At 41.6% G+C, this 20,570-nt stretch overlaps 1 protein-coding gene across 3 annotated transcripts in view; it reads left to right on the plus strand.

Moving 5' to 3' along the window:
• The window catches only part of PCLO (piccolo presynaptic cytomatrix protein), a 541,568-nt gene that overhangs the window by 236,560 nt on the left and 284,438 nt on the right, over positions 1–20,570 (plus strand). For all 3 annotated transcript variants that reach the window (XM_045030493.1, XM_045030503.1, XM_045030514.1), the window contains exon 4: positions 10,669–11,592. In XM_045030493.1, the coding sequence (XP_044886428.1) occupies positions 10,669–11,592 (924 nt within the window). The remainder of the gene's footprint in view (positions 1–10,668; positions 11,593–20,570) is intronic.

The following is a 20,570-nucleotide window of genomic DNA, read 5'->3' on the forward strand; positions in this document are numbered from 1 at the left end:
GGGAAAACTACTTCCAAAAAAGTACACTGGTTAAAATTGCTTCTGAGTTGTATGACTGCGCAATATTAATGTTAATACCAACGTTATATTTTTAAATGCAATTGACTCGTTACCTGTACTTTCTTAAAAAAACAATCTCCAGAACCTGTATAGGCAAAAGAAAAGCAAGCAGATTTTAATAGCAATGAAAGTATTTTACAGAGCATTTGAGAGCTCATTCTTTTTTTTTTTAACTAAAATAAAGGGCTAATTTTTTTCTCACTTTTCATGTATTATGGATATTTTTGTCTTCTTGCAATGAATGTGTGTTGCTTGATTATATAAGTAGCTTGTCTTTGCAAACGTGTTCATTGTATCGTATGTTTTAAAGTCAGTGATTTGGAGCAGTGATTTTTCAGTGATGCTGCCATGATTTCTCTATGTTGCTCCTCTTCATGGTAATCCTTTTTTTTTCTGGCAGAAGAATAAACGTATGTTCCAGACATTCCAAGGAAACTTGCTAGGCTGATCTCTACATTAAACTACAGACATTTGTGGTCCAGAACAAACTGACAATCAGTTAACTCCATGTAAAAACGCTAGTATAGTTGTACCCTAGGCATTTAAAACTAGACTGGATAAAGGGTCACTATAGACTCTAATAAAAATCCTACACTGGCAGGGAGATGGATGAGTTGACCTGATCAACATTTTCAACTTTAACTTTTCTGACACTGTGATATATGAATACATGAGCCTAGGAACTGCAGTGCCTAAGCTCTTGCGTGACTTGAAAAACAGACAATACATTAGTATTAAATGGCTAGATGTGTGCCCTTTCCATGGTGGTATTTGTATATAAGAAAGCTGAATAGGTATAACAGCTGCTTTTACTATGTTCAGCAGGACGGGATCATCAGGATTCCCGATAAAACAGGAAAGAGCTGTGGAGTCGGAACACTGAGGCACATTAGTATTGTTTATAATACTGATAACAACTACACCCAACTCAGTGATAAAAGGGTGTAAAGTCTTTTCCCAGATGACTGGAAAAAAGCTAATGTAGTGCCCATCTTTAAAAAAGGGAAGAAGGAAGATCCAGGGAACTACAGGCCAGTCAGTCTCACCTCAGTCCCTGGAAAAATCATGGAACAGGTCCTCAAGGAATCAATTCTGAACCACTTAAAGGAGGGGAAAGTGATCAGGGACAATCAGCATGGATTCACCAAGGGCAAGTCATGCCTGACTAACCTAATTGCCTTCTATGATGAGATAACCGGCTCTGTGGATGAGGGGAAAGCAGTGGATGTGCTATTTCTGGACTTTAGCAAAGCTTTTGATACAGTCTCCCACAGTATTCTTGCCAGCAAGTTAAAGAAGTATGGGCTGGATGAATGGACGGTAAGGTGGATAGAAAACAGGCTAGATGGTCAGGCTCAACGGGTAGTGATCAATGGTTCCATGTCTAGTTGGCAGCCGGTATCAAGTGGAGTGCCCCAAGGATCGGTGCTGGGGCCGGTTTTGTTCAATATCTTCATTAACGATCTGGAGGATGGTGTGGACTGCACCCTTAGCAGGTTTGCAGATGACACTAAACTGGGAGGAGTGGTTGATACGCTGGAGGGTAGGGATAGGATACAGAGGGACCTAGACAAATTAGAGGATTGGGCCAAAAGAAATATGATGAGGTTCAACAAGGACAAGTGCAGAGTCCTGCACTTAGGACGGAAGAATCCCATGCACTGCTACAGACTAGGGACCGAATGGCTGGGCAGCAGTTCTGCAGAAAAGGACCTAGGGGTTACGGTGGACGAAAAGCTGAATATGAGTCAACAGTGTGCCCTTGATGCCAAGAAGGCTAATGGCATTTTGGGTTGTATAAGTAGGGGCATTTCCAGCAGATTGAGGGATGTAATCATTCCCCTCTATTCAGCACTGGTGAGGCCTCATTTGGAGTACTGTGTCCAGTTTTGGGCCCCACACTACAAGAAGGATGTGGATAAATTGGAAAGAGTCCAGCGGAGGGCAACAAAAATGGTTAGGGGGCTGGAGCACATGACTTATGAGGAGAGGCTGAGGGAACTGGGATTGTTTAGTCTGCAGAAGAGAAGAATGAGGGGGGATTTGATAGCTGCTTTCAACTACCTGAAAGGGGGTTCCAAAGAGGATGGATCTAGACTGTTCTCAGTGGTAGAAGATGACAGAACAAGGAGTAATGGTCTCAAGTTGCAGAGGGGGAGGTTTAGGTTGGACATTAGGAAAAATGTTTTCACTAGTAGGATGGTTAAGAACTGGAATGGGTTACCTAGGGAGGTGGTGGAATCTCCTTCCTTAGAAGTTTTTTAAGGTCAGGCTTGACAAAGCCCTGGCTGGGATGATTTAGTTGGGTTTGGTCCTGCTTTGATGACCTCCTGAGGTCCCTTCCAACCCTGAGATTCTATGATTCTATGATTCTTTAAGGAGTCGAAAGGAAGAAAGAGGAATTACCCAGTGAAGAGTGCTGAAGGAAGATGATGTCCATTTACCAAGTCATAATAAATGTGGGTTGACAGGCAAACTGAAAATATAGCCCTGGGGAAAAGCGTGTATTCAGGGCATCAGGTTAACCGAGGAAAAGACAAGGCTAAAACTCAGGCATATGACTTTATGGTACAGAATCTGATTTTACAGATTCTGACAGGGAATCAAGATCTGACATAAAAAGGATTTATAAACTTTATTGTGATGAGATACACACCTGGTTCTGAAAATGCGGTTTGCATTTCAGAGGCTATTTAAAATTATGCAGTTTAGAAAAGGAATGTTCCCCCTGCTTGTTCATTAGAGAATCCCAAGATCTGAGAACTGATCACTCGTTGAAAACATAACCAGAGACTGCGAGGAGAAAGATGAGGAGTCTTTAACCCATACTCACACGAGCAGTTCAGTTTGTTGTAGTGGAATAACTCACAGGTGTAACGAATTCAGGTCTAGGTCCTTTACCTTTATGTCCTGAAGACAGACAGTTTAAAAAAAGCAGTAGTTTATCTCATCAGCATATTTTATTTTTTTCTTCTTATGGGCTTGACAAATTGAGGCACAAAATGCAGACAGTCCCTGCCTTGGAGAGATTATAATATAAGCAAAACAGACACAGAATAGACAGCATGCACAGGGAAGACCAGAGGAGGGAGTGACTGGGTTGTTTTGTATTCTCATTTTGAATATATCAGTAACATTATTGAAATGCCTGATTCATTTCATGTGGGAAGGGCACAAGAAGTGAGTCTTGATGAAGGATTGAAGTGGAGAGCGGATAGTGGGTTGATGAGTCAGAATTGGAAAGACGTAGGGGCAGCATATTGATGGTTGCAGGGGAAGCAGATAAGAGGGACTGGCATAATTGGCAAAGCAAGGAGTGGAAGTGACATGACAAGATATTAACACAGAGACGTAGACTGGATTGGAATTATGCAGGGATGAGGAGATAGGGATATGTTTTGTAAATAAGAGGGAAAACATGAGAAGCAATTAGGGGGTATGGAGAGCACCTGGTCATGTGTTTTGTGTTTACATTAAGTCTCTTCAGTTTAATTCAAAATATAAGTGTGTGATCATTGACTTACGAGGAGAGGCTGAGGGAACTGGGGTTGTTTAGTCTGCAGAAGAGAAGGGTGAGGGAGGATTTGATAGCAGCCTTCAACTACCTGAAGGGGGGTTCCATAGAGGATGGAGCTAGGCTGTTCTCAGTGGTGGCAGATGACAGAAGAAGAAGCAATGGTTTCAAGTTGCAATGGGGGGGAGGTCTAGGTTGGATATTAGGAAACACTATTTCACTAGGAGGGTGGTGAAGCACTGGAATGAGTTACCTAGGGAGGTAGTGGAATCTCCATCCTTAGAGGTTTCTAAGGCCCAGCTTGACAAAGCCCTGGCTGGGATTATTTAGTTGGTGTTGGTCATGCTTTGAGCAGGGGATTGGACTAGATGACCTCCTGAGGACTCTTCCAACCCTAATATTCTATGATTCTATGATTGTTCATATTTTCAGATAGACATTTGCAACTCCCAGTATTTTCTACTAGGTCACCCTGCAAAAATAGGCCAAGTAGATTCTTAGTATTAAAAAACCTGCTACTTTTGATTAAAATTCATGAATGTTTTCAGTTGCACTTCAATAACATTACCGTAAAAGAGATTGCCTCCGTTTAATATACTGGGCAATGTGCTCAGAAAGGAATCAGTCTAAGCTGTGCATAGAACTCAATGAACTCTTGGATGAAATATCACAGAATCATGGTGTATTTTTACTTCATGGGTTTTTAATGAACATTTTTACGAGTTTTATGCCAAATCAATACAGTTAAGGTTAGATTCTGATAGCTTTATTCATGTTTAAGTCGTACCATACATCATGACCAGTCCCAGTGAAACAATTGAATTACTTGTGGAATAAAGTGCTACTCATTGTGACTAAAGATATCAAAATCTGAGCTGTATTTCTCCAGTGTTGCCATTTAGCAGTTTAAATTAAAATCTATGGCATTTGATCAAGTTATTTTGGAAGATAGAACCTTTACAAAACTCATGAGAAAGAGCAAGCATCAGTGATATTGTGGGAGACTGTTCTCCATTTGCTATATATGAGTCATACTTTATCAGTATATGTTATGTTTAGTTACTTGTAAAACTGTAATGGTATTAATGGTCAAATGATTATTTTTGCATTGGTTTTATGACCAAATTTGTTTCTGGCTGTGCTACTTTCATCTGGGATAATAAAAATCAATGCACGGTTTTTAGTGGTTCTAATATTACTCAGATCATTTTTGCAACATGAAATGACTAGACTGGACAGAGACTTTGTGAAACAAAGAGTGAAAATATTTTCAGAAAAACTTGGTTGTCTCTTATTTGTGTTCTTCATGAATAAAGAAGCGTCTTCATTCTTTGTACCTAATGCCTCCCAAAGAGAGAACCAGGACCAGACTATTCAATCTAGCGGGGAAAGCTATAACATTATCCAATGGCTGGATGTTGAAGCTAGACAAACTCAGACTGGAAATAAGGTATAAACTTTTAAGAGCAAGACTATTGGAACAGTTTACCAAGGGTTGTAGTGTATTCTTCATCACTGACTACTTTTCAAAATCGAGTGGATGTTTTTTCTAAAAGCAATGCTCTAGGAATTATTTTTGGGGAAGTTCTCTGGCCTGTGTTATACAGGAGATCTGACTATATGATCATACATAAAGGTCCCTTCTGATCTGGGAATCTAGGAATCTGCTTTTTCCCAGTTGTAAATCTAGGATCATTGATTAAGGTTTAAAACTGCCAGCACGCATCCAAGATAAAAAGAAAATTGTGATATAATTTGGCTATTTATTGAAAGATCAAATTTCTTTCAGAACTAATTATCAGGGGCGAAAGGAGGACAGTTAATGTGCTTTGAGTGCTGAACAGCAATAGCCTTGGAGCAGAAAAATAATTGATTAAAAAAAAAGCTTATGAGCATGGTTCAGTGCCCAGTGTAGTCTGTAAGATTCTTTCCATAGTTTTGAATGGACTTTGGATCAGGCTCTTTATTATCTTTGATCAGGACTGTACTTACAAGTATCATAAGCCAGCTTCCTCATGACTTGGCTGTTCCCAGGGCTTCTAAGTATTCGACCTACCTCAGAGAGATGCTCAGGACCAGATTCTGCTGTCACTTACACCATTGCTAACCTAGAGTAATCCCACTGAGCTGGTTTCTTGTGTGAGTCAGTAGAATAGCTCTGCATCTCCACACAGAATGAAAAAACTTGACAGTTCCAAGGCTCAGTCCTGCAAGGCCCTCCGCACATGGCACAACGCCTGAAGTCAATGGGTGTTCAACGAGCATAGATCTTTCAGGATCATACCCAACATTATGGTGGGAGATGCTGAAGATATAAATTCTGTAGAAACTAGGATTGTACTAAGCTCAGGAATATGCAACAAAAAGTGCCAATTGATTATTAATAGAGCCTTAGAATTTGCCGATTGACTGAAATCAAAATGTTGACAAAGTTCCACCAGAAACCACATAAGGGTCTGATAGTTTCTTGCCAGCTAGCCTGCCTGTCTCTAGGGCAGCCTGCCAGGCAGACTATCCCAGAGTCAAGGACCTTAGGCCTTCCAGGGTCCATGCTCCAGATGAGCTGGCAGGAAACCAGGTAGGTTTCAAAACCAAATTGGAATGAAAGCGAATTTCAGCAAATGGAATTATCTCCACAGAGCAGTAAGCATTAAGAACTTTTGTACCACATCAGTAACATATTGGATTATACTTCATACATAAATACAACTCATATGTTAATACTTTGGGATATTAGCAACAACAGCTTACTACCTTGAGGTGGAATACAGTAAACTTATTCATATGGAGTCTGAGTATAAAATAAATGTAGTACACATCAAGCATAATGTGAGGCCAGATCCTTAGCTGATATAAATCACATAGGTCTATTGACTTCAGTGGAACAACACTATTTTACACAAGCAGAGGATATAGCTGATGGAGGACTGCCAACCCCAAACGTTCCAAACTCGTGAGTCTGGCAGTGTAGTCGGGTGGCGGTCAGTCCTCCCCCTCTGGCTCGGAGGGAGGCCACCCTGCTCACTACGTCATTGGGATCTCAGCCTAGTATTGGGGAACTAGCAGTTTGGTGATAGTGTCCCAACTGGCCCTAATCTCCTCCTGCAGAGAAGGGCACACCCAGTAATCACTCAGCTCTGGGCTCTTGCAGCAAAGTCAGAGAAAAACCCAGTAGTCAATTAGCCCTGGTCTCTTGATTCAGAGACATGGCAAGCCCAGGGGTCAGATGTCCTACTTTCGGCAGAAAACCAACAAACCCAAGCCCTGGTGGTGGCGGGTGTGGCCTGGGCCTATTCCACCCAACCCCCAACCCAGGGCCCTAACAGTGTCAGAGTGATCTGCCTCTGGGTCAGCAGGGCTCCCAACCGCAACACACTGGCTGTACTTGAGGCAGAGCTGCAGCCAGACGAAGGTTAGCTGCCCCTGCGCCACTTCCTCCCCTCCCCTTGGGGTGTATCTGGATTAGCGGGGCATCACCTGCCTTTTCTGGATAGGTGTCCGTGGCATCACTGGGCTCAGCAGCGGGGAATGTCTGTCTCCCTCTGTGTCTCAGCCCCAACTGAGCGGGAGGCCCTGCCCTTTATATTTCCTGTTTTGGTGTCGTACTTCCGGTGGGAGGAGTGAGGCAGTCTTGGCTCCCCCCACGTGGGCAGGGAGGGTGGTTCTTCCCCCTCTGGCTCAGAAGGAGGCCACTCAGCCTCACTACAAGCCCCAAAAATCATTAGATTGGCTTATTAATCATGAGACCAATTACAAAAATACATTTTGGTTCCTTTTATTTGTATTCTGGTTTTGAGCCCTGTTACACTACACTGGGGTCACATTTTTATGCTTTTCTCCCCAACCATTCAGGCTAAAAATTTACCTTAAACATAAAAATACATCTGAGATTCTCACATATTCACATGCCTGTAGAATTTGAGTCTTTAAGAAAAACATGAATTATTGCAAAATCTCAGAATTAAAATCCTGAAAGATGGCAACAGAGCCTAAGGTTTGTTCAACTAAACTGATAGATCATTTGCCAGGATCATCTCGGTATATCTCATCTAATCAATCCCCTGCTGTTTGGGGGCCTTGGGGATTGGTGCACCGCAGTCCCTCCTATTTTCTGCCTGTGATGTAGAATAGTTTATTTTTCTGAGGGCTCTAGTACTTTAGACTAATTTCAGTTGTTGGGTTTGTTGCGGGCGCTGGGTGGCATTGGTAACCTGTGATGTACAGGAGGTCAGACTAAATGATCTTCTGGTCTCTTCTTACCTTAAACTCTATGGCTTTATGACTCTAGGTTGTCCGCATTACTTTGGAGATGATTTTTCTTATTGTGTAAGACCACGGCAAGTGTTGGGCTTGGGTTAGCATCCCCTTGATTTAAAATGGAGGAGACTGTAATGGTGGGGGCCATTGACCCAAGTTCACTCAGGCAAAATAACCTCTTTATTCATACAGCTTGTTGCCTGAGGGGTTAGTGGAGAGCATTCTTTGGTTGCTTTTTGTTTAAGGAGAAAGTGTTGGAGTCTGCATTGGCACTGGGACAAATTTTTATTTATAGTGAGGGCAGGTCTACACTTAAAATGTTGCTGAAGCTCTTTAGTGAAGATGCTCCTATGCTAACAGGAGAGCATAGCTAATCCACCTCCCTGAGAGGCAATAGCTGTGTCGATGGGAGAAGCTCTCCCGCCGACAGAGTCCCGTTTACACAGGGGGTTAGGTTAGGTTGCTATAATGACCGTACACACTCCAGAGCAATGTAGTTACACCGATATAAGTCTGTACCGGAGACCTGACCATAAACTCACACAGGCATTTGTACACACATTCTCTAATTTTGAGCTAAGAGCCTGATTCAGTGTCCGCTGAAGTCAATGGGAGCTTTTCTTTTACTTTAATTGGGTGTTGGATCAGGCTTCTATGTGACTGTCCTGATTAGCTCCTTATAGAAATAAATATAAGAAGCTACAGATGACTCAGTAAAGAGTTAGATCTTGCAGTCTTTATTGGGGAAAAATTACCAGTTATTTCAAATGCTTTATGTGCTTCTGGGTCAGTAACAATTACTAATACTCATGCGTATGGGGCATTGTAATGAAAAGTAAAATAATAGGTAGGTAAATGCAATTTTTAGACAAAATATGTGAACCATGCTAAAGTGCAGATATATTATTCCTTCCTTTTGAATGCTAGGAACATAATGGTCTATTTGCTGACAAAGAAGGCTACTTCTATTTTAAATATTGAACAGTCCTTTCTTCATACTTTGTCATTGTGTTCGCAGTTTAGTTTTTATGAGTGTTTGATTCACACATAACGCTCTTTTCATACGCAATTCTAATAAATAATTTACAATACTTATTATTTGACATATTTTCTAAATCTGTTTTGGCCTAGAGCCAGCAAGGTATTGGTGGAATGCTTAACAGAATTCCGGTTATTATTCTTGGCCTTGTAAGACTTCATAAGCGGCCTGTAAGGACAGAAACAAAATGACAGGGCAATTGCTAGTTTTAATCTGTTTGACTTTCAGTTGCGACCATTCTCGAGTATGACAGAGCAAAATATAAACTGTACTGTGGGAAGAGAAGAAAAATACAAGGGCTGAGTACCTCATGTGAGGTGCTTGGTAGCTGAGACCCAGCTTTACAAAGGCATTTAGGTGCCAAAACATGTAGATAGGCACTTAGTGGTATTTACAAAAGTGCCGCAGTGAAATAGGCACCTATGTTTCATTGACTTTCAATGGCAGTTAGATGCCTAGCCATTTGGCACCCATCTCTATCTTTGTGTGCCTCAATACCTTTGTAAATCTGACCCTGGGCACCTTGCAGAACTGGATGCACATTTTTCTTTTTTCTTCCCAGGTCAGTAACATAATCCCTTCCAGCTCTACCTGTGTGAGTGTATGATTAGCCTTTAAAGACCTTTTTTTCCCCCCCAAGAATACTTCCATTCTAAAATTATCTGAAGCATATCTTTGATGTAGAAATTAAAGGGGTCTCTGTTCTTCAGCCACTGTTTTCTAACATATTATTACTATCACTGTTATTTCTCTGTTTATTATATTCTGTGTTTCCAGATAATATCCTCCGAGTGATAGGTGTTTCAACAGACACTAAGCCACTGGGTTGGCACTATGAAGAAAATAGGAGCTCCAGTCCAAATGTGGTAAAAGAAATTGAATCTATTAGGCCTTCCCTCATCTTGCTGAAAAGAACAAAAAGAAACACACAACAAAGGTTTCTGTAATTTACAGCAGAAGGATCTTAGTCCAATAATGGGGCTCATTAGCTGGCTCTGAATTAAAATTTCCAGGCTAACCCCTTCTCCAGAGGTTTCTTTCTTTTTTTTTTCATACTGTTTACTATGTCTCAGGTTCCCATTTGAAACCTGCTGCAATGATAGCCAAGTTCTGCTGAAAGCAATCTGACTCTTCTGTAGCCAGGCAACCACAACCATGAGTTTATACACAGGTGCCCATTTGCCATTTGTCCTTTTCCTCGTTTTCTGGGAAAGGTAGAAAGAGAGACAGACTGCAGCAATGATTTACCAAAGGAAGAAGAAAACAAAAGAAGGATGACCTATCTTTCATTCATATCCCATTGTCTCTCACACACACTTTTATCACACAAAACTAGAAAATCCAGAATAGGGAAAAAGAACTAATCTCTATGGGAAAAACAGATAAACAAAAGTCCAAAGCAGTCCATTAAATAGACAGACCATCCTATTACAATGATGAAGAAACATAGAGGAAGGTATTGTCTCAATGTGTGTAAGATGTTGGGCATATGTGGGCAAGCTTTCTAGAAAAGAACAGCAGTATTTTGGATGAATGATAAAATTTTCAAGGGTATTTATGCCCTCCTGTTACTTTGGATACATTAAATTGTGCATGAAAAGTGGCATTCTGTGTGGTTTAGATAAATGGTGTGAGTCTTCCAGCAAAAGCTATCTATGGGAACCAGGAAAATAATTGTGTACAATGTGCATAGGATTGGTTTACAAGTACTGTAGTGACAACAATAACAGCCAAAAGCACAATATGATTTTACTTTCAAAAATATTTATTTTATTTAATGTTGTTTGTTATGTTATAGGTACAAGAATGGCTGTGCTTAAACTGCCAGAGACAAAGAGCAATATCAGGACAACTTGGGGATATGGGCAAAATGCCACCTCCAATGGCAGCCCCTTCACAGTCAGTATCCAAACCATCTGTTGTTCCTCAGAGCCAGCCTATGCCAGCCGAGTCAGATCGCCCTCAGAAAACTGCAGCACTGCCTGCCCAAATAGTGGAAAAATCAAAAGAAGAACCAGGAATTCAGAAGAAAGTTCCAAAGCTTCCACAGGGGAAATTGGCAAAGACTCTTTCAGCTGATAAAATCCAGCAGGGGATTCAGAAGGAAGATCCAAAACTTCAACAGGGAAAATTGGCAAAGACGCTTTCCGCTGATAAAATCCACCAGACGATTCCGAAGGAAGATCCAAAATTCCAGCTGGGGAAACTGGTTAAGATACCATCAGCTGATAAAATCCAGCAAGGAATTCAGAAGGAAGCTCCAAAACTTCAGCAGGGGAAACTGGCAAGGAAACCCTCAGCTGATAAAATTCACCAGGGAATACATAAGGACGATCCAAAACATCAACAGGGGAAACTGGCAAAGACGTCGTCAGTGGATAAAATTCCTCCGGAGATAAGTTCAGATGTAAAGCAACTTATAAGCAAATTGGAAGAAGACCAAAAATGCGTACTCCCAGAAGAGAAACCATTCCTCCCAGAGGACAAAAAAGAGGACATCAAAGTTGAGACTAAAGGACAAGGTATCAAAGAGAAGTTAGAAGCCAAAGTACATCCTGAGGAATTGCAGTTTAAGAAACAAGAGGAGATTAAGAAGGAAGATTTGACCACTGGGATTCCACAAATGCTATCCAAACATGAAAACATTCAGAAAGAAGAAACCCTAGCTCAAGTAGCACCTTTGCCAAGACCTGATCATGTGGAAACAGTGAAAGAAAAAACAGTAAGATTTTTTTTTCTTTTCCTTTTGCTACAGTAGGCAATAAAGGACCTGCTTCTGCAAACCCATACTTATGTGAGTGGTCCTTACTCTGAGAGCTGTTGCAATGACATGGGATGACTCTCACTGGTAAGGGTGATAACTCCTGTCAGTAAGGATTTGCACAACAGGGCTCATAGTGTCCTTGTGCGGGTTTTCATTTGAGGTTGCATAATTTTCAGTCTCTACAGCTCAGAACTGAGACTAAACCAAAATTGCTTTTTTGAAGTCAGATTCAAACCTTTCTCTTTTTTTAATGGCTGTTGTAGATTACTTTAGGCTTTTGTTCAGTTTTAATCATTGAAGCTTATACACATTTTTCATAGATCTCAATCCTTGGGAGAACCAAGCTGCAACAATGTTTCACTCTGTTAATGACTGTTTTCACTGGTCTCTCCTGAATATTTTTTGCTGTAGAGATTTTGATTTGGAGGAAGTGACCAGTATAAATTATAAAATAGCTATATTTCTTAGTCTGGAAATGGTGGGCAAACATGCTGATTTCATGGGCCTTCATCCTTCTTTGGGATCTGCTAATACACATTTTTATGTCCATGAGGGGTCACATTGGCCCACTGAAGGCAAATGGGATTTGCATGATACAGGGGTCTGCAATACTAAATCCCAGTACAGGATTAATGCTATGGTTTGTAGTAAATTTACATACATAATATATAACTCATCCATATTGTATAACTTATTTCCTTCTCTTGTGGAAAATTGCATGTTTTCAAGTCAAAGTTATATATGGACTTTCCATTCACATAAATCAATGGATGTTAGCATGTACTAACTGATATACCTGGCTGCACTGTACAGACACATTTGCTGTATGTACTGTAATTGTTAAGCCATTCATCAACTAAATGTGGCTAAAGAAATGATTTATACATATTTTGTGGGAGATGAAAAATTCTGCTCCTTCTAATTAACCTTGAACTAGTGATTGATCATTCATTAGAAAAGTATTGGGGTGGGTGAAGGGAAATTCTTTCATGTCTGCCAGGTGTGATATAAAGCTTTCAAATAGAGCTATTTTTCAACAACAAAACCCACCAAAAATATTTTGGCTGAAAATTGAGAGAGCTTGATTTGGAAAAACAGTTGTAGTGTCTTGTGGGAGTGTAGTTCCTCATACTCTCATTCTCTTCTGTAAAACAGACTCCCTGGCTGGACTACATCCAGAGGTGAAAGTAAGCTGGCTTCTCCGGCGGTGATTTAAAGGGCCCAGGGCTCCGGCCCCTGTGAGGAACCCCGGGCCCTTTAAATTGCTGCCGGAGCCCTGGGGCTCCGGCAGCTGGGCTCGGGCAGGAATTTAAAGGGCCTGGGGCTCCCCTGAGCCCCGGGGCTCCCAGCTGCCTCTGCAGCTGGTAGCTCTGGGGTGATTTAAAGGCCCTGGGGTGATTTAAAGCTGCAGCCGGAGCCCCAGGGCCTTTAAATCTTGAAAGGTCCCGCCTCTTCCGGTTGAGACCACACCTCTTCCGGTTGAGGTCACGGCCCCGCTCCAGACTCCGGTGTACCAGTAAGTCCTTTAAGCTACTTTCACCCCTGACTACATCTAACATAATACACCATGGTTTCCCCTTATGGTGAGGGGACGTAATTGCACCATGGGAGTCCTAGCCATGATGCATCATGGGAGATGAGAAGGTGCATTTTAAAAATGGGAGCCCAGTCTATAGAGAAGGATAGGGCTGTAAGGAAATAGAACTACAACTCTCATGTGGCACCGTGGCAGGATATCCAAAACAACATATTTTAATTTTTTCAACAAAAAATCAGAATTTTTCATGGACAAGAGATACTTTTTCACAAAATATTTTGTTTTATGAAAAACCCAATTTTCTGTCTAACAACATTTTTGATGGACTATTTTCAACCAGCCCAATTCTTCAATTTCTATAATTTCATTTTGTATTATGCAAAGACTACAAAATGTTGCCTAGAGTTTAGGGCATAGGTCTGAGATTCCAGGGTTCTGTTGCTAGTTCTCACACTCATACACTAATCATGGTATTTCACCTAATTTCTGTATAGAAAACTCGCTCACTTTATTCTTTTGATAGTACCACTAAATACTTATTATAATCAAGGAGACTACTGGAATAAGGTGAATGGGATTTCGCCTTCTGTACTTCACTTTACTGATCTGTAAAATGAATATAATGATAAATACATACTCCACATTACCAGAGTGAAGCTTTGGTGTTTACTTAGTTAATATTTGTAAAGCAATTGGAGTTGCACACATGAAAGGAGCTACTTATGTATAGAATTTTATTGTTATTATTATTATTATTATTATTAATAAAACCAGAACTCTTTGAAACATAACACACATTTTGATAAAGAATACTAATTTTTAAATGCAAGGGTTACATTATTTTTTTCCTTTCCTTCTTTTTTTGGTCACTGGGGAAATCCTTCTTAGTTTCTACCAATATGAAAATAATTTGTACATCAGTTAGTTTGTTTCTTAAAAACAATTATGATAATTTATTGTTATTTATTGAACACCATTAATGTTTTCTCTGAAGTACCACAAACCGCAGGAGATACAGTCTTGCCCCAGGGCTCTTGTAATCTAAGTAAAACAGAATATAACAATTTGAGTAGATTGCACATTTATACCTCTTGATTTGGTGCAGGTCAATCTCCAGGCAGTGCAGAATATTTTTTCAATGAATTTTGGAGAGGAATCGTTTAAAGGATTTCTATAAGAAGTATTTTTAAAGTAGGGATTTGAGTGAAAAGGTAATACATTTTAGCACTTACAGCTGCTATATGCAGTTTGCTATCTCTGTGCAAACATTAATTAATTCTCACAGTATTCCCATGAGATAGATCAATATTAGTATTCCCATTTAACAGAGAGCGAAATTAAAACACACATTGCAGCTGATGTGCGTGGTTTCAGCACGTGATCCAAGCTAGCTTTAACCTAGCTAGCGTGAGTACCATTAGTGAAGTCACAACAGCAGGCTTCAGCGCGGTCTGTACAAGCCCATCTGGAACCCTGAGTACTTACACGGGTGGCTAGCTGCTATTGGTACTTGCACGAGCTAGATTAAAGCTATATTGGGTATGTTTACACGTGCTGTCATCGCACCTCCAACTGCAACATATACATACCCATACAAAGGTTAAGGTCCTCATCCACAGCCCAGTTACATCAATGGAAACTCTTCACTGGGCTTTGGCTCAGATTACCAACCCAAAACCACTTCTTTTAAAAAAATTCTTTCTCAGAGAATTTCAAAATTATTGGGTTTAATTCCTAATCAGAATGAAAACAGATTTTTTAAATCTCCATCTCCTTAAGAAAACAGAGTTTCCATTCTCTGCACAGGTCTGTTCTTAGTCCTTGTAAGAATGACTCAGTCTTAGAAAATCTGCATAGCATACCTTTTAAACATTCATTTCCTTTTGAACAATATTCTAATTTAATCTAAATCATTTGAAATCTGTAAGCAATTTAAGCCACAAAACATTTAAATATTACCTTCTCTACTTAGTAATGTCATTCCTGCCATGCCAGGAAATATTATAAAGAGATACCTTGAACAACATTGTCAGAATCTGAGTGATGGATAAATATGTAAGAATAACGGGAATTTTGAAAATGAAAAACTCTTACTGGAAATAGTTAATAATACCTAGCTCTTATACAGTGCTTGTCAAAGGAGGGTAGTATCACCATCCCCTTTAACAGATTGGGTAACAGACACGTAAAGTGATTTCCCCCAGACTGTCTAGCAGGTGAGTGGCAGAACCAAGGAGAGAACCCAGGTCTCCTAGGTCCCAGTCAGCTGCTAGGCCACACCTGCCTCTAAGGCTGTAGTGATTTAGAGCTTTAAACAGAGGGTTTCATTGCTGTAATATAGTACCTCCAACATTTTTAATGTTCATAGGAATGAAAATGAAAACTGCAAATGTAGCCTCTCTAGCAGGCCAGTCCAACTCCATTGAAAAATAATCTTGTACTGTGCCAACAGAAAGACATTACCATTGAGTTAGGTGGGAATTGGAGCAGTGTTTAAATTGGCAAGCTTACGGAAAGAAGGCCCTGTAGGTTTGTACACTATTCCAGAAGGCCTGCTGAACTTGACTGTATGAACCTGAGTCCCTCTTAGTTTTGACAGTGAAGCAGTTATATGTTTGCCACCAACTTCAGGCACCTAATGTTGTTCTCTGACAGTGGTAACAATAATTTCACCATCCCACCTACATAGCCCTCAGATGCACTGTATGTTCCTTCAACTATCATCATTCATCTAAATAAGTTGTTCTACGATTATAATTGCCTTGAATGTAAGAAGTGATATGAGGCATGCAATGATACATCACAGGTAAATTAGATGTATGTTGCCTCAAAACACTATGATGTGTCATTATATTTGCATGATGTGTATCACCAGACAAGCAACTATACATGTGGGTGAAAGGCGTAAAATAAATTCTTGTAAATTGTGCTCCTCCCATAGTGGATTTTAAAAAAGCTCATTACATATATTCTTATATCTCAGGGGTAGGCAACCTAGGGCACGCGTGCCAAAGGCAGCACATGAGCTGATTTTCAGTGGCACTTACGCTGCCCAGGTCCTTGCCACCAGTCCGGGAGGCTCTGCATTTTAATATAATTTTAAATGAAGCTTCTTAAATATTTTAAAAACCTTATTTACTCTACATACAACAGTAGTTTAGTTATATGTTATAGACTGATAGAAAGAGACCTTCTAAAAACGTTAAAATGTATTACTGGCACACAAAGCCTTAAATTAGAGTGAATAAATGAAGACTCAGCACATCACTTCTGAAAGGTTGCTGACCCCTGTTATAGCTAATAGAAGCACGTTAATATTTTAGAGCAAATTCTGCTCCCCAGTTGTGCAATGTGGAACTCCTCTGCACAGTGCAGGACACTATTACAGACAGCACAATTCCATGAGCAGAGCTCCCACTGGTAGCAAGGGGAGGTCTGTGCAGAGAATGCAGTAAGAACGCTCATTGCGGATTAGAGACTAAATGTTTATAAGCTTTCATCTCATTTGTTTTTCAGTGATTACAAGAGAGGCTGTTTCTAGGCAAGGGACCAAAGGGCACAGAAGAGCTTGGGCTGGCGGTGTTCAGCCCTGGGACGACAGGCAGTAGAACTACCTCTAGCTCTCTTAGCTTGTTCTGTCAGGAGATAGCAGGGGATAAATTACAGTTTGGACTCCTTAGATAGCCCTGTCAGCAGCAGCTAGAGGGGGATGTGCTTGAATCGGTCCATCTCCTGGCTGCCCTGACCCAGGGCTGTTCCTACCCATATGCAAAGTACGCCGCTGCATAAGGCACCAAGAAATTTGGGGCTCCAAATTTCCTGGTGCCCTACGCAGCTGCATGCTGCTCCAGCCCCTGCTCTGCCTCTTCCCTATGGACCCCACCCCAGCCCCGCCTCTTCCCACCCCTGCTCCACCCCATCCCCGTCCCTACTTCAGCCCTTCCCCTGAGGACTGCCACAGGGCAGGCCTGACCCTGCACTCACCAACCTGGCCCCAGCCCACTCCGCTCTGCTGGCTCCCAGCTGCGCTGCCGGTGAGTGCTGGGGAGCGGTTCCTCCCTGCCCCACAAGTCCCAAGGCTGGGAGCCGGGGGAGCAGAGCAGAGTCAGGCCTGCCCTGCACACACCGGGTGGCAGGAAGTGGAGCGACCTGGCCTCAACCCGCTCCTCCAGCTCATGCTGGGGGGCAGTTCCCCCTGCCCCCCAAGCCTGCTCCTCCCCCCCCCGCAGAGGCCTGGGGCCAGATTTCCCCCCTCCACACACACACACGGAGGCCTGCCGTGGGGCGGGGGGGGCTGCGTATGGCACCAAAATGGCTAGGGATGGCCATGCCCCGACTACTCATCCTGTCTGGTCTTTGCCTGCTGGCTCCAGACCACAGCAAAACAGAGGTGACTGTCCCTTCTGGGAGGACTTTCCACAGCCAGGAACCTACAGCCCAGGTTCCATTGGCTTTCACCAGTGGGACCCAGTGAGGCAGTCAAGCCCTAGGAGTCTGTTTGATGGTGGTTTTAATTTGATCGATGTTTTAATTTAGTAGCTCATCAAATTTATCCATGAAAGGCTCCATCTTATAAAAGCTAAAATAAATAAATAATTACAGATAGATTTTGAATGAGTATAAAGTTTTAGGGTTATGTCTACACTTTGAGCTGGGGGTGTCAAGGAGACATACTCATGCTAGTTCTCATCTCATTAGAGAGCTAACAACAGAATCTAACCGCAGTAGTGTGAGTTGCAGGAGGCATAGACGCCCCAAATACAAGCCCATGAGAGACCCTAAGCGTGTATGGAGGGTGACTGGCCCATCCTGCAGCTCATACTGCTGCAGATACACTATTTTTAGCATGGTAGCTCAATCAGTGCCCTGGCGAGTATGTCTCCTTGAAATGGGACTCACACCTCCAGCTCCAAGTCCAGATATACCTTATATATGAAAACCTCATGGAAAAGTTCAAGTGGCTAAAATAGGACATAGACATGCTCTGAAAAATTTCCCTTAAATGCTTGCTTTGTTGGAAAAAGGAAAGAAAACAGGCAAACCTGTTTTTTTTTCTTTTTTAAAAAAGGTTATACTTTAGTGTGGACCTTATATGAAGATTAGATGCGATGCTGTCATTAAGGACCTGTTGATTTCCAGGGTAGTTTTCCCTGAGTAAGGAGAGAGAAATGATATCCTGGGTCATACTGATTTCCCAATTGTTATTGAACAAAAAATGTTTGGAGTCCAATAGATTAACTCTCAATAGCATTTTAGTGTCGGGTTACCACCAGAAGTGAGTACTGCTCGTGGCACATGCCTTAGAAAATACAGTGGCATTGGTCCTGATAGCAGATATTTGGGCACACGGTATTGGTAAAAAGAGCTCTCGTCTATTCAAAGGTTAATACCTAACTTTGCAAAGTGTACGGTAAAGCATTCCAATGTAGCTGAGACTGATACCAATGTATTAATATAACATTAATTAATATACAGTATGAAGAGTGTAGTTGTTTTAGCACAGTGTGTCTATACACACACAACAAATTCAGCACAATGGTAAGGTGCTTTGAATATAAATCATAATTATTTTTAAAATCTCACCCTGATTAATCATCAAAACGCTAATAATTGGCAATAAGAAGTATTTTTCTACAAGGGTTTTTTTAAATGGAATTGCAAATAAACTCTGTATAATTAAAAAGACCTGAAGGTGAATGTAAGTGTAATAGTAAAAGTAACTCATCACCCCATTTCAATAACAGATTTGCTTCACAATAAGTTTCCATTAAAAACAACTTTTTTTCTGATAAAATAGGTAGACAAAACAAAGCTTCAAATCAGTCATTTGCTATAGTCCAGGGATGGCCAATATTGGTCAGCACAGGTGACAAATATTGCTTAGTTATTTACTGAAGGCATAAACCTGCATAGTGAACTTGCAGGGGGGCAGGAGGCTTTTGGACAGTGGCTTTCAAGATGCCAGTGGAGGCAGGGACACTTGTCAGTGAAATCGGGATATGTTGTCAGCTAGAAGGCAGTATGGGTGCCTGTCATTTAGGGGACAATAAGGGTTTTTTTTAGCTGGATGGGGGGCCCTTGTCGCTAGGAGGTGTAGGAATGTTTGGCAGCTGGGAGAGAATTTGGGGGATAAGTCTCATTCAAAAACAGGGGTATCCTTGGGGTGAAGGTATTGGCACAAGAGATGGATGGGTGGTTTTGTTACCTTGAAAGGAGGCTAGAAGCACTTGGTCATGTTCTGGAAGTTAGGAGGGTAGTCAGGGACTTTTAACTAGTGATAAGGAAGGCTAGTACAGCTGGCAAGATTGGGTTGTTTTGGTTTTCAGTTAGGTGTGTCTGCCTTGTAGGCTTTTGTCTCTTCTCTTCAGATCACTGGCTGACCTTCCTGTTTTTCTCCTTATGACTCCACTTTTCTAGCAGCAGCACCTACCTACATTACCAAGGAACTTACAGCCCATCTGCTTCTATACCTAGGCACTGGGAAAATTCCTCCCAGTTGAATTTTTGTGCACTCTGCCAGGCAGTAGATTCTGTGGTGTTCCAGATCCCATTCACTCACTTTAGTATTTCATGCATTCTACTTCATACTAGAGAGTTCAGCACTGGGAGGCAGAAACCAAAGGCCCATCATCCTGGCAGGTGAGGTTATTCTTGGGGGTGGGAGATTACATCGGGAAAGGCGGCAGTAGATGCCAGAAATGCTGCAGACTGAGATATAGCAATCCCTGTTCTATTATATCTACAACTACTTAGTCAGCTTTGTATCCTAGGTGATAAAAAAACATTTAAACTAAACCAGGGTTTCTCAAATAGGGGTTACCGCTTGTGTAGGGAAAGCCCCTGGTGGGCTGGGCCGGTGTGTTTACCTGCCCCATCCACAGGTCCAGCAGATTGGAGCTCCCACTGGCTGCAGATCGCTGCTCCGGGCCAATGGGAGCCGCTGCGGCCAGTAAGACCCTCAGCCCTCGCTGCTTCCAGCAGCTCCCATTGGCCCGGAGCAGCGATCCGCGGCCAGTGGGAGCCACGATCAGCCGGACCTGCAGACGGGGCAGGTAAACACACCAGCCCAGGCTGCCAGGGGCTTTCCCTACACAAGCGGCGACCTGTGTTTGAGAAACCCTGAACTAAACCCTTCAAAACCTTGCACTGATCATCTACTACTATGCAACAGACTATAATTAGAAAGTGTTCTGAAAGACAGAGGACTACAGTATTTATTTATGTTTAAAAATAAAATCATTAAGCACCTCCTAACATGATTAAATCAGTTGCCTATGTGAACTGTCATGCAAAGCATAATTAGATTAAATTGAAAAAAAACTCATCATTTGAGGATCTTTTTTTAGATGTTTTAAGAGCTTTGCATACCAAAATTAGTGTTTCATTAATTTATGGTTTG

The sequence above is a fragment of the Mauremys mutica genome, chromosome 1 (genome assembly GCF_020497125.1).
Source record: "Mauremys mutica isolate MM-2020 ecotype Southern chromosome 1, ASM2049712v1, whole genome shotgun sequence".
Lineage (NCBI taxonomy): Eukaryota > Metazoa > Chordata > Testudines > Geoemydidae > Mauremys > Mauremys mutica.